The sequence below is a fragment of the Micrasema longulum genome, unplaced genomic scaffold, assembly GCF_059751315.1.
Source record: "Micrasema longulum isolate JH-2025_06_02 unplaced genomic scaffold, ASM5975131v1 h1tg000590l, whole genome shotgun sequence".
NCBI classification, from domain to species: Eukaryota; Metazoa; Arthropoda; class Insecta; order Trichoptera; family Brachycentridae; genus Micrasema; species Micrasema longulum.
In genome coordinates this window covers 216635-234349 of record NW_028277786.1, presented here as the reverse complement: position 1 = coordinate 234349, position 17715 = coordinate 216635, and the positions used below count along the sequence as shown (strand labels likewise).

The 17715-nt window shown below is 33.0% G+C and overlaps 1 protein-coding gene across 1 annotated transcript; it reads right to left on the bottom strand.

Moving 5' to 3' along the window:
* Window positions 1–7943: 7943 nt before the first annotated feature.
* On the bottom strand, window positions 7944–16598 carry LOC148280355 (myrosinase 1-like). Its single transcript, XM_088228513.1, has 7 exons — window positions 16497–16598; window positions 15102–15229; window positions 11412–11987; window positions 11130–11224; window positions 9460–9768; window positions 9042–9280; window positions 7944–8127 (listed from the first exon to the last, which is right to left on the bottom strand). The coding sequence occupies exons 1-7, from the start codon at window positions 16538–16540 to the stop codon at window positions 8019–8021; spliced, it is 1500 nt and encodes a 499-aa protein (XP_088084639.1). The 5' UTR covers window positions 16541–16598; the 3' UTR covers window positions 7944–8018.
* Between the last annotated feature and the right edge of the window lie 1117 nt (window positions 16599–17715).

Here is a 17715-nt window from a genome sequence, read left to right as displayed (position 1 = left end):
GTAACAAAGATGGTACAATTTTTTTATTTATTTTATTTTATTTTTGAAACAACAGATCTACCTAAATATTTATAGTAAACAACATATAGCACACTTAGTAGAAGACTGCTGCAATTAAAAAAAATATTAATTTTGAGTTATGGACACAGTCGAAACGTGAATTTCGTTCTGCATATTCGACTAACACAGTCTTAATTCTATCACAAATCCCTGAGAAGATATACCAGTTACTTCACTTTCCGGTATTTATTTTTTTCATTTTACATTTTTATATATTTTTTTTTTAACAATTACACTTTCATTTAATCCTGATGAACTTACTACAAATACATGATTAAAAAAATTACTGAAAAAGCTGTCACTTTTTATTAGATGTATAACTTTATGTACAGTGAAACTAAATTTTTGCTCTCCAGTAGTCAGTAATTTTGAGTTAGAGGTGGGGGTCAGTGCTATTTAAGTTCCTGACATTACTGCGACCTGTGAAGATCTAGGGTTGGGGATGAAAATATAACTAAATGTGAGATCTGTGTGAACGGAGAATCAGGTAAAATAATTTGTGTATCTGGAAAGTATGTTCACTAGGGATGGAAAGACCGAGAAAGCTATTGAAAGGAGGGTGAGTGCCGGGAACAGGGTGAACGGTGCACTGAAATCTAATTTGGCAAATCAATATTTATCGCAGGAGGAGAAGTAGCAGTTCATAATGGAGTTCTAGTGCCAACTCTAATGTGTGGTAAATCATTGTACGATAGGTGCACAAATGTTGAGATCCGTGAACTGTGTACGGCTGAGACATGCATTATCGACAGAATCGAGAAAGGGGTGCTGCGATGGTTTGGACATGTAGAGCGAATGGACAGTTAAAAAACGGCTAAAAGGATCTGCGATGCGAAAGTTGATGGATACAGAAAACGAGGAAAACCGAGGAAGACATGGCACGATCAAGTTCATAAAATACTTGAAGATGGACATGTCAAGAGTAGGAATAATCGGCTTGCGTGCATGAGAAGATGTATGAATGTAGAGGAAGCGGGGTATGTGTGCAAAGAAGAAGTGATATGACGTTCTATCCTCTCTGCCTACCCCTAGGCGGAAATGGCGTGATGGTTTGTTTGTTGTTGTTTCGTTTTTATATATTTATGTTGTAAAATGTGTACTATCAAGGTTTTGGGTTTTTTTCTTTTAATAATGCATATTATTATTATTGCGATTATTCTTTTATTTCCATTTTTTGTTATTTCAATTTAATGATTAGTATTTTAAAGTTGTTTAAGGTTTATCTGATTTTTCTGCCTTGTTTTCTGAAGTATTGTTTTGTTCCCATTTAACATTTGTAAATATTGTATGTTTCTGGCTGATATTACCAAGAATGGTAAAAGCCATAATAAATTTAATTAAAAAGTTTCTATCAAGTTACGTAACGCATTTTAAGTGTCAATTTTAAATCTGTCAGAGTGATACATGTGTATGCATATAATGTTACATATGTATTTATGTGTAAATTTATGCTCTCTGAAAATACCAGTATCCCCAAGCATAGGCTATGCCTATGTGTATTTTTAAAATCGCGAGAGGTAAACTACGGATATGCAAATATGATGAAATCAAGTTATTACTATGCCGAATCAAATTTTTCGTCCTCCATTGCATGGTAAATAGCATTAACTTCTAACTTCTTTATTTACAAAGGTTTTTTTTTTTCATTCAAGAAAACACACAGTAATCCCAAAGATTTTAAAAAAGTGTGTTTTTGTAATGTGTATCAATATATTTTGGAATACAAAATTATGTTTAAGCCCCTCATTGAAAAATACAAGATGTTCTCAGTATTAAAAATCACTAATTTGTGTCTCATGAAAAAAAAAATTTTTGAACATACTTCTGTAGTTTGTTTACATCTCGCATACAAAAATGTCAAAGCATGGGGCGTATAAAGAAACAAAATTAAATTAAAATAAAAAAAAAACCAGTAAAATGGCTCAATTTGCAATGACGCAAAGCACAAACAAAAAATATCTATTATTTTTAAAAGAAAAAAAAATCCGGAAATTGAGAAAATATATCTTAATAAAGTTAGAGCAAAACAATGCAGGTACCTACCCATAACCATATTCCGTTTTAATTTGTTGGTACTCCGCACAAACATTTTGGTTACATTATGTTTTTTTTTACTGTCTTGAAATCGATAAACTGTCATGTAGGTAAGTGACGGGTAGGTAGGTTAAAATATTTTGGTAATAAAACTCACCAACCAACGGGTCACGCGTTGAATCGCCAAAAATATAACCATTAAATAACTGCGTATTTTCCAGAGTTTAAATCATCGAAATGGAATTCGCAAAAGTGTGTTTAAGTGATTCCAATTTAACCATGCATGCAATCATGAAGAATGACGTGGAAAATGTAAGTGTTATCGGTGGTGAGAGGTACAGTGAAGCTTATCTAGAATCAAAAGTTAGAAAAATTCCTCCTCTGCAACGTGTTTCGATTCCAAGAGTCCAAAAGAGATTCAAACCATCACCGAGCCAGTGTTTAGCAACTATATCAGATGCCGAAATATCTCCATGTATGTCTCAGTGCCCAGAATCTCTTTGGGCAAGCATCATCAGGGGAGATGGGAATGCTCATTCACTGTCATTGGCCTTTAGCGATAGTTATTTATCTGGAATCTCACGGCGAATGATCCCCAAAATAGTGCAGTTGAAACTTTCCACTCCTATGGACAGTTTAGAGTTTGCTGTAAGCAGGGTTGTAGGCGTGAATGCTTCCAGGGTGATGTCAGATTCCATCAAAAATGAAGAGTTGTTGGCGTCCATCCGGGCCGCCATAAATAAATCAATTCAAGAGCGAATCGCCAACGATCCAGACTACAATCCTAACAAATTTAAGAATACTAAAATGTTTATTGAAACCTGATTTTCTTTTTGCAGTGCTGTTATTATAATAAATTTATATTGCAACTATTTTTAGCAGTTTGAAATCATCTGTCAATAAACCATTTCATGTATAATATTATGAGTTTATCCAGATTTTTGTAAACATGGACACCACTTAGGGAGTTATTAGAATTAAAATATTACAAATATGGAAGTCTAGGCATTTACAGTCCTCATGTGGTCACTTAATACACTATGTAACATTCTTTATAATAATTCAGTCAAGTAAATCCCACTCACATCAATGAAGGTTTAAGCTGTTTTGCTTCACAAAAGTCAAAAATGGAAGAGTTAAGGTAATGTTGATGTTCAAACACAGGCAATATGATAAATGTTTGTTTGTAAAGTGGCCTAGTAATTGCCTAGACTTCCATTTTCCCTTTTCAAAAATGTTTTCCCTCTCCGCTGCAATAAAGTTCAACCTATGAGGAAAGTGAATCTATTCGAATCAAACTGTCACATCGTTTTCGTACTTCACTAATTTCAACGGATGGAAGAGTTGAGGAAATGTGACTGTTCAAACATAGACAGAATGGTAAGTGTTACACGGTATGTACGGTGGCAACTAGAACCAGCCAATGACAGATCATAAGCCCTGTAGCTGCGTAGACTTCCATATTCCCTTCTCAAAAATAATTTCCACCTCTTTTGCAATAAATTTCATAATTAATTAGTTTTTCAACAATTTTATTTCTTAAATATCATTTGTTGTTAACAAGGAAGATTAAAACAACTGTTTTAAAAAATTATTTAATATTTTATCTCTAAGGCATATTAGTTATCAGATTTACAGTTAATTGAAGTGGTGGGCTTGTAATCGATTATCAAATGTTGTTTATTAAATTTGATCTATCATATCAATCACCTACAGGTATATCTCGAATCATTGGCTTTACTATTTTTTTTTATATTTGTAATAAATATATCGACTTTTTTTAATCTCATATACGATTTTCGTATCCATATTTTTTTATTGAAATTTTTACATTTCATCATCACCATCATCGATCCTTTTCCGCACCTAATGGTGCATAGGGCACTGCATTGGTACACCAATCGCAGCGTATCTTGATCATTTTTGTTACATGAATGAAAGATGATCAGTATTTCGCTGCATGTACCAGACTATGAAATATTGTAGTGTGAAAAAACCCTTTTCAATCAATTATTCATATCAACCATATCGGGAATCGAACCCGAGACCTCTTGCATGGAAGGCAAACGCGCTGACCATTACACTTTTTTTATATTTTTGTTGCTATATATCTATGTTTTCATATTGATTTTTGTATAATTCAACACATTTTACTGTTATATTTTTTATTCTGACGGCACTTGTGCTGAATAATAAATAAATCAATAAAAAATGTTACTACATACTTGATTTTATTAATCGAATAGGCATTTGCTTTGTATTTGATGATAAATTATTATAAAATAAAAAGTTATGACTGTTACAAACGTTTATTTCGTCAGCCTCGTGGCGTAGTGGTCAGCGCGTTTGCCTACCATGCTAGAGGTCTTGGGTTCGATTCGGGTTGATGTAATGAGAAAGTTCAGTGCTACTGGAAATTTAATGTATTTTTAAGAAACTTTACCGAACAATGTAATGCCCTTATTTTTACCGAGCGCTCGAATACATTTTTTCACATCCAATTTTCCGTAGGGCTGAACTTTTACATTGACAAGGTACAAATCCTAAGTGCATAAGATTGCACAAATACTCACTCAAATGAGGAAATAAAATTACGTTTTAAAAAAAAATAATATTAATTAGTTATTAAACTCTAAAACTAAGCCAAAAAAATGTATTTTTACGTATCGTATTGTCAGCGCTATGATATTTTTTTATTTGTGTAATTTTTAAATTACTCCACCCGTGACGTTGGTTCTAGTCGGTGAGTTCTGCTGATCGGTGATTTAGCTTCGCGAAATCCGTAAATCTATCCACAACACTCTATCATTGATTAATTCGGCAGAACTTTGACGTAGTTCAAAGTTATAATATTTAGAAGTCAAGTCTTCTACAGGACTTATGACTTGGCTGGTTTAATTGTTCACACATTCTCCATTCTGCCTATATTTGAACATCTGTATTCCTTCATTTTTTCCTATTTTAATTAGCACAGAACTTTCTCAAACCATTAACTCTAATCATGAACGCTGCAATACGATCCAAAACGTCGCATTGCGAAAGAGAGCACATGGCACAATAACACAGAAAAATCATATTTAAAATCATAGAATAAATATCAATAATCATTTTTTTTTTTATTGTGTATGCAGATAATTGGTAGAATTTCATATTTAATTTGGTAATTTGGTAAAAATAAAGTAGAATTACAATCCAATAAACTTGTTTTATTTTGGATACATTACCAAGTTAATAATCATTTTATTGTTTTACATTAAACGCCCGAAGGGCTTTTACTGTACAAATTTGCTTGTGTAATACGTAATAAAGTTTGCAAACAATAATATGTAGGTAGTAGTTTTGCCTTTTATAAAAAGGTTTAAAAGTAAAATTAGTAAAAATAAGAAAGATAAAAAAAAAGTTATTCATAAGTACGCAATTAAGTTGTTTCAAAGTGTTAATTAATAACTGAATGAATAATACTGATATTATAAATATTCAACGCATTAACTAAGACGTATCCGTCCCTAAACCGGTTGGCATAGAAAAGTCAGTGAGTGGTTTTATAAAAATATTTAATAACATTTAGTAGGATAGTGCTTAAATTAAAAATACACACATGTATTTATATAAACAAATTTTAAAAAGTACATTCATTAATATAATAATCAAGTCGGTACAAAAGGAGTGACCAATTGAACGTAGTTTTGCAGAAAGCAGCCAGCTATAGAAAAGTGAAACTGAGATAATAGCAGTTTTGTGAAAAGAGTGAATTATCAAATTTACGCAACAATTGGAATGTTTTTGACTTTAACAAATGATAAACAATGGATACATAAGTTTTTTTTAAATGTTACAAACAAGAATCTAATTATGTATTTGACCAGTTTTAATGATTTTTAAAGTACCATCAGATTTTTCTAGTGCTGTGGGTGTTTTCTGCAAATTGAGAAATGCCGTTTTTGTCATCGTCACCATTTTCAGAAGGTGATTAATACCGTTTTTTGTATGAAAGCTGTCTGGCTGTTTTTAGCAAAACATAGAATTGACCTTACTGCACCCGATAACATCAATATCTCATTTTTTCAAAATTGTGGACTGGCTGTTTTCTGCATAACTACGTTCAATTGAAACATTGTTTTTGCTGATAACATATTATGTTTTTAGTTAACATAAATTTTGATCTAATTATGCAGGTGAAGTATTAAATATATCAAAATGGTCGTTATTTTTTTTGGCATTTAGATGAAATCGCACCAATAGAGAGAACTGAGAATAGAACCATGCCCTCCAGCAAGACGTGACTCACTATGACCCTATTCGAACCCATCTATATTTACACTATAAATAGGTGACCAGATTTGAGATGCGTATTCTAACTGAGGTCTCACCAATGAGCAGTACAATGAGGAACTTCAGCCCTTCAAAAAATGTTTTCTCGCGCGTGGTAAAAATTAGAGCATTAAATAAAAAAAATGTACGAAGAAAATAATAAAAAATATTTTAATAAAGACGAACTACTTTGAACGACGTCACTTGTTTATATGAATCAACCAATGATAAGGGAGCTGCAGAAATATCCGGTTTACTAACCGTAAACGGACCAATCGGCAGAACTGACAGAGAATAAGCAGAAGACAACCTCTGACCTTACACGCGGAGATATTTCAGAAATACAAAACTTCAAAAAATCATAGCGCTTATAATACGGTATATGGAAATTGAAAAAATATTAGCTTAGTTTAACAGTCTTTATACAAATAAACCAATAAACCACGGAGCTTCTTCATCAAGAATTCACGTTGCTTTGTTTGAAATCATTCCATAGTGCTGTAAAAAAAGAAAGTTCTCTACCAAATCGTATTATGATAAATCATTAATTAAATTAATAAATAAAAATATGTGATACATAAATTTCACGTTTGATATGAGTGATCTGTAAAATAAAGTACTGTTTTTGTACTCGACTATCGGGTACTGGGTATTATGTACTAGATAGATATCCATCAGGAAAAATAAATAAATGGCATAATTGTTTAATTTATGAGTTGTTATCGGTAAGTATCACGCCCATTATATTTAATCATCTATTTTATTTTACACATAATTAGCACGTACCTACTTTTGATCTTTGTTTTAGTTATTCAATTACATAAAAAATATAATCTGTTATTAAAAGCAACGGAAATTAATTAACTGAGGGATATACGAAATAGGTACTAGAATAATGAATTATCTTCACCATCATCATCATCAATCATTATAATCATCAATAACATCATCATCATCATCATTGTAATTGTTGCCGACACGCGCGCTCGTGCTCACCAGGAAGGCACGAGCGGCCACTCGACCATCGAAATTTTCGCCGATCCGACTATGCTCCAGTTCCTGGATCCGGGTTGTAAGTCCGGACTCAGGACGGTGCGTCGCTTTTGTGACAAATACAGTAACCGTGCACCTAGCTACGGCCTCGCCCCGCGCAGCGTTCGCCCCCGGGGTGGAGGGGTACTAGCGTCGTCGAGGGCGGAGCCGCAGCCAGGGGGCGCTGCGCACACGCCACCGTCCCTTTTGAAAAGTCAATCGCCCGCACCCTGCTTTAGCTCGGTGGCCTGCGGCGCGGAACCTCGTTGCTTAGTCTGTGAGATTACCCCGTCCAGAGCCTGGCTAACGCAGCGGTCTGCGAGCAGGAGGCACCTTCGGCCAGGCTCTAGACGTGGTTAGTCATGACTGCGGGTCGGAGCGCTCAACGAACCTCAGGTTCGGAGCAGGAGTGTAGAAATAAAAGTTGAATTTGTTGAATTCATTTCAGTAAACCACGGTAAAATACTTATTTTCACTAATAGAACTTTTAAATAATAACGCTTGTGTGGTTAAAAAACATATCTTTAATTTGCATTTAAAGTTGGGATATTTTTCAAAATAAAGTCATAAAATAAATTTATTTAAATTGTACGATTTTTTGTTAATTCTTTTACAAACTTCGCTGATGATTTTGGAGTTCTTGTTCTGTTGGGATGTTTCATATCGACCGCATACAGTCCAAAATGGCCACTAAAAATAACCAAATATAATCCTTACACAGGCGTATAATGTTAGTATTTTATATCAAATTACATACTATATCAATGTATTTACGTCATCAATATATGTCGTCTATCTATACAATCACGAACATTAGGCATCAGGGTGATTTAAAGACTGAAACCAGTCAAAACCATGTCAAAACGCCCCCAAACACCTTTTTTATTTGAGATAAAAAGTAAAAAAAACATAATTTAAAAATCACAAAGTAATTTTTTTTTAAAACATTGATTAGAAACAATCATTTTCAGACTACAAACAGACTTAACTGCCTCCAAGCGACTTCGAACGCTCCTAAATCTGGCGAAAACATCCACGTAAGATATCAGTGCTCTGTCAGGCCGGGGGTGGGCAGAGCGGCTCTTCAGACACAAACTCCAATTTCAACCCATCTCAAGCAACCTTTTAATTTATGAGATAGAGCGGGCGAGCAAACTTAGACGCGTACGGCATACGGCATACTGTATACCACTCTTGAGCCGGCCGCACATGACCACACTCGTATTGGGCAATATGAGCGACGTGCGAGTAACAGCATTTGAAACCGACGGCAAAGTACCGGACCTAGCTATGAACCAAATATAAAATAAACTTAAAATTTCAATTAAAAATATGTAGATATTTGCCAAATTTAGTAAAGCTGTCAAAAGCGATGCATGGACGCCGTTTTAATTACTTTTTTTAATCTAAAATCTCGAACATCTTTTTCCCTGAAAATCAGTATCTGCGGCTCTCTAGTACCTTTGTTTTGGTGACAATTTGGCTCTTCTCGCTCGACAAACTGCCGACTCCCGGTCTGGATCGTCATATTCCCTTATACCATCGAAGGTTCTCTATTTCAAATATTTTATTTTATTAAAATATTGCAATGAAATCACTCATACTTATATCCTTCCATCCACTCAAAGTTGTCCATGAGACTCCACATGGAGTAGCCCGTAATATTGCAGCCATCATCAATAGCGTCCAGGACAGCGTTAAGGTAACTTTTGTGAAAATCAATCCTGTCAACATCATCGAGTTCTCCCCCATCAGAGTATCCTGCCTCGTAAATGATTATCTCTGGATCATTATACTCATTCTTTATCCAGTTCAAAAGCTTCGTCAATCCTGTCGGAACAATCTGAAAAGAAAATCGAGTATTAAGTGCCTATATTTAATTATCCGTTAAACTCGTGGGACATGGGTGGAAACAGAGTGCCCAGGACAGAGAGACATGTAAAAATTTAGTTTTAGTTTATAAAAAAGGCACTACTCTCGTGTCATAATCCACCGCGTATCCTATTAACGTATTTTTCTTACCATAAGCCAGGGAGAAACTGGGGAAAACTTCCACTCCTTTCTGTGTGTTATTTCTGCGCCACAATCATCCAAATAGGATGGTATCTGGTAGGTCTCGCCCTCTGGCATAACGCCAGCAACACGGGAGGTGTAGTAGTTTAGTCCAAAAAAGTCGAAGGTCCCCCTGATGTACTCTATCTCCTCCCCCGTGAAGATCGGTAGACGGGAGTGGCTGAACCCCTGTTCCTTGCTCCTTTTGGCTATTGAGGACTTTAAGACTTCGGGATAGTCTCCGTGCTTCGAGAAGATTGGATGGGCAAACCAGCCCAACTAAACAAAAAATGAATATAACATAAAGCGCCGATGCAATTTTTCTACTTTAAATAAAAACAATGGTTTAAGTAAGCCTTAGAGTAAGATTAAGTTCCACCTCAAGATGTTTACCACATGTTTATGCATTGCCTTCAATTTCACTTCAAAATACATAACCTGGAAACGCGAACAGAAGCTTTGGTGACGATCTAAGGCACATCCGTTCCGCCAAAAGTCACAATGACTTGTAACAATAGGTAGTAGCTTTCATGATTAGAATAGTACTGATAATTAGGCCAATAAATGATAACAGGGCATTAAATGCTGTAATCTCTTCTATTGAAACGGAAGGCCTGCTGTCTATCAATGGGTCCGGCTTCTCTTCGATTAGTTTTTTTGTGGTTTTTGCTTTACCAAGCATATATACGCAAATGCAGAGATGTTTTTCTAATGGTATGCAGCCAAATTTTGCTATCTTTTCCTACACTGCTTAGATGAAGATAGCCAAGAAACAAACCCCACTTGTGAAATATAAACCTTGTGCATTATAAGCAAGGTAAATAGTACTGGAACTTTCATATTAAAATGTGTAAAATGTATAATTAAGTAAGAGAATGCCGGCGAATATAAATGATGATATTATGTATAGTAGATTCAGTATGCTTTAAAATACATTTTTCGTGCATTCGGAAGTTACAAAAAATATATTTTTTTACCGCACATTACTTTTCCAAGTTCCATTTTTAAACAATGATGAGGTTCGGTGTTTTTCCATATTTTTTATTTGTCATTAGACAATCAAAGCCAAACCAAAAAACGCTATATTTTTATCAGCGCTTTGATTTTTTAAAGTTCAGCAATTTTAAAATTACACCGCGTGCGCCTGTGACGTTACAAGTCCTCTTCAGTGAGTCATGCTTATTGGTGAATTAGCTTTCCGTAAACCAGAAATCTATCACAACACTCATCAATCTATCATCGGTTGATTCACAAGAAATCGTGACGTCAATTACAGTACTTAGTTTTTATTAAATCCATTTTCATACATTTTCAAGAAACTTCGCAGTACAATTAAACGGTCTGATTTTTACCGCGTGTAAGAAAACATTTTCCATATAAAATTTCTCGTAGCATTGAACTTCCTCATTACTGAACATAAAAAGCGCAAACTCTGGCTTTATGAGCCCTAGAGCAATATATTGAGTTATAAAGATAAAACTCTGAAAAAAACATTTTTTTAAATGATCAACTAAGCTTATAATTTTAATCATCTATTCACTTCATTTTAATTTTTCGAATGCTAAAAAACAGCAACAGAATAAAAGATAACCCTTTTTAGTACTATCAAATTCAGGTTACAGGATCAAAAAATATCTCACTTGAAACTCTAGTCCACTGATCGCTAATTTATTGTCCTCAATAGAATCTGTTTTTGGTTCATACCATCGTGAATTGAGCGTTAGTGAAATCCTCCCTGAAAATGATAACTAATTGTTGAATTTTGATCGCTCATCTTTAAACAATATTATATCATATTGTAATAATTGTGCAAATGTAATTTCATAATCCAAATGATTGCATCACAAATGATAGTAGTAGATTCATATCGCATCAATTTAATTTATTTATCAATAACTTATCAAATTAATGTACGTTCCTACCGTTTTGTGACTTCCTAAAAACATCATCGTATAAATGGTAAGCTTTGGCATGGGCTAGAAGCAATGTATGTCCGCATAAATACTCTGCAACTCCTTGGAAGTTCAAAGCAGGTGCTCTGGTTGTCCAGCCATATGCCAAATAGCACACATCCTTTGGTTCGTTAAACGTTATCCATTCTTTGACCCTATCACCGAAATTCTCAAAAGCAACTCTCGCGTAATTAACAAAATAATCAGCCATAAAAGGATTGGTCCAGCCTCCAAGATCCTGCAGCTTTTGAGGTAGATCCCAGTGATACAAAGTGATAACAGGTGTGATATTTTTTAACAAAAGTTCGTTTATCAAATTGTTGTAGTATCTAACTGCTTCTTTATTAACTTTATCATCGAATCCTGAAGGAAGCAAGCGGGACCAGGATATAGAAAATCTGTAAAAATCCACTCCTAATTCTTTGATCATTTCAACATCTCTCTTGTACAGTCTGTAGGAATCACAGGCGACATCTCCCGCGCTTTGATCACTTATCATATCTGGATGATTGTGGGTCAAATGATCCCATATGTTTTCCGATTTGCCTGTAAACATATTAAATTATTAAAATCTTCGATAGCGCAATACTCCAATATGGAGCTGAGACAGCCCAAATAGGTCCTGAACCCTACTCTGGGTTGCCTAAATGTGCCCCTCGTAACGAGCTTTGGTCATGGGCCAGTCATGAGCCATCTGGCAAAAAGTACCTGGTCAGCACCATGCGAAGGAACTGATAAAAGGGTACTTGCAAAGTTTTGCTTTGACCTAATAAAGCTCAGCCAAAATCAAGTGAGGGTTATCACTAAAGCCCTTACAGGGCACTGCAGATTGAACAAACATCTTGCTAGAATGAACCTTTCCGAAACTTCTAGATGTAGGTTCTGCAGTGCAGATGAAGAAATAAGAGCCATTAAACTGGAAAAAATCATCATTATTTTATTATTATTACATCAAGATTATTCTTGTTTTCTTTCTTTGTACGCCCTATATTTTATTTTATTTTATTTTATTTCAATTTATTTCATTTTATTTCATTTTATTTCATTTTATTTCATTTTATTTCATTTTATTTCATTTTATTTCATTTTATTTTATTTTATTCAGAAAACATACAGTCATACAAAATAAGTATTAAAAACAACATTTTTTTAACATAAAAAGACCAATTAAGTTTTCATAAATTAAAAAGATATAAACATTAAATGTGACAAAAAAATAAAAAATAAATAAGAATTTTAAGTGAGAAAAGAATAATTGTTGACATTTGCGTTTTCCATGGAGGTAATAAATTAAAATAAATAAAAATACCGAATGTACACGCCGAGGCATCCACGCACACACATGAACGCACATATAAAACATACACAAACATATACATTACATGCGGCACATATACATAGCATAAACTACTCAAGATGCACATTCAGCAACTATCCCAGATAATCGACCCCATGAAGAAATTTTCTATACAAATGCATATGTTATATGCTTTTACATTTTTGTATGCGAGAGGTAAACTACAGTATCTCCAAAATTCCAATTTTTCATGAGAGACAAATTAGTGATTTTTCAAACTGTCAACATTGAACCTTTCCGAAACTTCTAGATGTAGGTTCTGCAGTGCAGAAGAGGAAACACCCATACACATTCTATATTAGTGTGATGCTTTGCATCGTAAAAGGAGCCTCATTCTCGGGGGACCACTGATTGAACATGAGGATGTTAAAGAGCTCGCCCCTGCCTAATAGCCCGATACTTAACGGATCTGGGCTTGGAGGGGAAGATTTAGCAAAATGAAAACTCTCGCCTTCCTCACAGTAGCCAGGCTCTTTATAGACCTGGGCTAGGAGGGCTCGAACTATTCACGGGGACCCGTCTCAATAAATCTTCACATGTCGCTGTAACGTCAGAAGCTTGCATGGCCCCCACCACTAAGAATAATAATAAGAATAATACTTCAATATTTATTTATCTAATGTGTTTACAATGAAATGCGATAAAATAGATGATTAGATTATGTAATTAGTAGGTTCACGCCAAAACACAGTGTTTTGCGTACATTAAAATTATTCAAATATTTATCTTGTACTCTATGCTTAGAGGAGTTTTGTTAATTTAAAATTATGTGGAATAGATCATCATTCTGCCTGTATTCTGTGCCATAGGCCTGCCACCACAAATGCGCGTTGATCGAATTTAGTACGCTGATTGCGTATTTTTGATACGTTACGTTGGGAAGATTAGAAATGGGCACAAATTAGAAAAGTTTTCCACATCTAGTTGTATTTTTTTTTAGTGGAGTGATACTAGCTTTCTTTATTTTTACAATTAAAAAAATATGTGTTAGGAAAATAGTAAATGCTAATTACCTAGCAACATGCAGGCCAATTTTTACTAGACTAAATTTATTACATTGGAACTTTATCTCATTGTTAAAACGAGACATAAATGTGTTTGTAAACAGGAAAATAATCACGTTTGCAACAAACATAAAAAAATCGCAAATTCCGTTGGCGTTTATTCAAAAAGGGCCCATATGCATGACCATGAAAATATTTAATAAACTTTCAAAAAAAATCAAGGAAATTACTTTAAGAAATGTTTTCAAAAGTGTTTAAAGCGTTTTTAATAAATGAATTTCACTGTAGTAGCAATGGAGTAATTATAAATTAATATCATCACTAGACACCATAATTTAATTTTAATTGTTATTGTATTTTTTATTTGTTTTTGGTCAGACTGTATTTGCTAACGCCAATAAGTCCACCATTTAACCGTATATACTTTTTTATTATTTTGTATTTATCACATTGTACATTATCCTTATATATATAAGTCTTCTGTATGTGTGATGTCACTAAACTCCTCCTAAACTGCTTTACTGATTTACGTGCGGTTTTCAGCAAAATGTAGATCTTTGCGCTGCGCGTGTTCAAAAATATTATTTAGTATTAATTTTCAATCGAATATTTTTTTTAAAAGTAAGAAACATAAATCTATTTTTCATCGATCTACCAGAGTTGCATTCGACAAGAATGCATATATGCATGTTTTTTGTGTTTAAAAAAGTTTATTTTTTAATGTTTACAAACAACATTCGCTTTTTATGGATACCAATCAGATTATTTCCTTACATTCCTTATAATTTCTTCCCATTTTTGGTAATAATGAAATAATATTAACTGACATTCAATACATTTCTGAAAATCGCATTCATAAATAAAGTGAACTCCTGTTGGTGAGAAGATCCGAATTTGGAATTTATGAAAAGATTTCTATATTTGAAAATTAATTATTTTATGTTTTGGAATTTAATCATAAACAAGTACCTAGGTACCTACTTAAATTCAATATTCGAAAAGTAATAATTTTTAGTTTTGGAATTCAATCATAAACAAGTACCTAGGTTCTTACTTATCAATGAAAAGTCTTTTTCCAAGCTTATACCAAGCCAACGTTCAGGCAGGACAACGTCTGTCGGGTGGGTTATAAAGATTTATTATTATTATTATGGTATCAGGAATAATGCTGTACTATTGGAGCAACGTTTATGAATTTTTCAAACGACTACTACCACCTTTAATTATTTTTTTTGTTTTTTTTTGTTCGTTACGTTTTCCTTTAATTTCTTAAAACATGTGAGTCAAATAAATATTTACCATCGGCATCCCAGGCACCTTCTATCTGATACGCAGCCGTTGCGACTCCAAACCGAAATCTTCCTGGAAAGTCTCTTTTATTTCCCCTTTTACTATCATTCCGAATTCCGAGAATATCCGCATTAGATCTGAATTTCCAAAAACCATTTGATTATTTTTATTAATTAATACGCACAATCATTAATAACTAAATAGGTAAACCAGGGTATTGTCGGCACCTCCCCGATAATTGGCACTCTCTTATTCAAATTAAAAAAAGATGGTTAGTAATTTAAGTATTGGAAACGGAGTACTTAAATTTATGAAGTTTAATTATATTTTTGAATATCTGTAAATGCGCTCTACTTAAACGTGCGAAAAATCGAGAGTTTCTTAAGGTTTTTTTAAGGATAGAGCTGTGGTAAACTTTAATTTTCAGCAAGGTTAGGACAAAACTTAACTTTATTATGTTTACCAGTGATTGAATACATGTTTATTAAACTAGTTTTGTATCAAATGTGATTATTTTATTCAGAAATTATTTTTTTCAATAGGTGCCAACCAAACAATGAAAAAAATGTACAAAATCGGAGATCGGCACTGTGCCAATAACTAATATTATGTTGTAATTAGTTATTCGTTAATATTTTAATTATTCGCACATGCCAATCAGTATTTTACATGCGTTATTGATATTGTTTGTTTATTATTTGCGACAAATAAAGTAAATTATTTTAGCATTTAGTACAAAAAAGATTGGGTTATATGTAAAAAAAAATACTCCGAAGGAAATATTTTTAAGACAAATTTTTAAATAGAAAGAGCGTTGCTATCATCATGTGATTCAGACTGAGTTATACTTTGTCTTTTTGTAATAATATCAAATCCATTCAATAAATATAAAAAAATATCACGTCTTTTATTTTTTTCCAAATACACGGAATTTTAAAGGTGCCAATAACTGACAAAATTGCTGTGCAAATTGAATAACTAGAGGTGCCAATAAATGACTGAAAGCGTTTATTTTCAATCATCTTTATTTATCTTTTAAAAAATTTAAGATCCTCTTAATATCAATCAAAAGTTTAAAATCAACAAAAATTTGTTGATGAAAAAAATTTTTTCATTCTTCACATGATTGTTTAATTTATAAATAAATATTGACCCGATCAATACGCTTAAAGTGCCAATCATTGATGGTTTTACCCTACTTCAAATTATTCCATTCGTCCACAAGTAATTCTTCTTTAATGAGTTTGTTTTTATATCTGCAAAAACTTTCTCTAACACAAGATAAACATGTATTAAATTTTGAAGGCCTTTGGAGTGTTAAATTATAAAAAATAATTTTATCCCTAATGGAGATTTAGTCACAATATTGAAAAATATTTTAATCTATTTTATTTTAATACTTACCCCAAAAGAAGTGAAAAATAAACTACCAGCAATGGTATATTCATCTTTGATCTTTATTTATCAACTAATCAATGAAATAGCAGTCAACAAATGAACTCATTTTTCCACAATAATATTCGAATGAATAAGTGGAATGTTTCTTCAGGGTTGGGGTTTTTTAAATATAGTCTAGTCTCTTTTGTGTAAAATTACAGTTATTAGATTAACTAAATATGTAAAAATATATTTTTAGAGAAAAAAATACATGTTTTATTTTATGTAGCTATATAAATTAATAAAATATACATATTTATTTATTTTTCACGAAAAATACTGCATTACTGTTTTGTGAGCTTTGAATGAGAAAAGTCATTGCCCTGAAATTTTAAATTATATAATATTATAGCAAAATGATGACTTTTACGCTTCAAATATTGGTACTTATAACATATAGAAATTGAGGAAAGTTAAATGACATCTTGGTGGAACTACGTTTTCATTATAATAGCAACTACGTTTTTGGCATTTTTTTTTGCCATCACTTGTTTGCAAATTTGGAAATGTACATCCATTTCATTTCTTTTCCAAATTCAAATCAACACTTTTTAAGGATTTCTTTCAAAATTACTATGCCAACGTATTATATTGTCTCTAGCGCTGATTACCTTAAATGTAATAGGACACAATATTCTGACTGATGCATGTCATTCCAAAATTACTATGCCAACGTATTTTATTGTCTCTAGCGCTGATTACCTTAAATGTAATAATACACAATATTCTAACAGATGCGTGTCATTCCAAAATTACTATGCCAACGTTTTATATTGTCTCTGGCGCTGATTACCTTAAATGTAATAGAACACAATATTCTGACAGATGCATGTCATTTCAAAATTACGATGCCAACGTTTTATATTGTCTCTGGCGCTGATTGCCTTAAATGTAATAGAACACAATATTCTGACAGATGCATGTCATTCCAAAATTACTATGGCCACGTTTTATATTGTCTCTGGCGCTGATTACCTTAAATGTAATAGAACACAATATTCTGACAGATGCATGTCATTCCAAAATTACTATGGCCACGTTTTATATTGTCTCTGGCGCTGATTACCTTAAATGTAATAGAACACAATATTCTGACAGATGCATGTCATTTCAAAATTACGATGCCAACGTTTTATATTGTCTCTGGCGCTAATTACCTTAAATGTAATAGAACACATTATTCTGA

What these genes read in the sequence shown, in the direction of transcription:
- LOC148280355 (XM_088228513.1), bottom strand. Translation starts at nt 16,540, where the DNA reads ATGAATATACCATTGCTGGTAGTTTATTTTTCACTTCTTTTGGG. An exon ending in TATTTTTCACTTCTTTTGGG is followed by an intron (nt 15,230 to 16,496) that starts GTAAGTATTAAA and finishes TTGGAAATTCAG; the next exon opens with ATCTAATGCGGATATTCTCG. An exon ending in TTTTAGGAAGTCACAAAACG is followed by an intron (nt 11,225 to 11,411) that starts GTAGGAACGTAC and finishes TATCATTTTCAG; the next exon opens with GGAGGATTTCACTAACGCTC.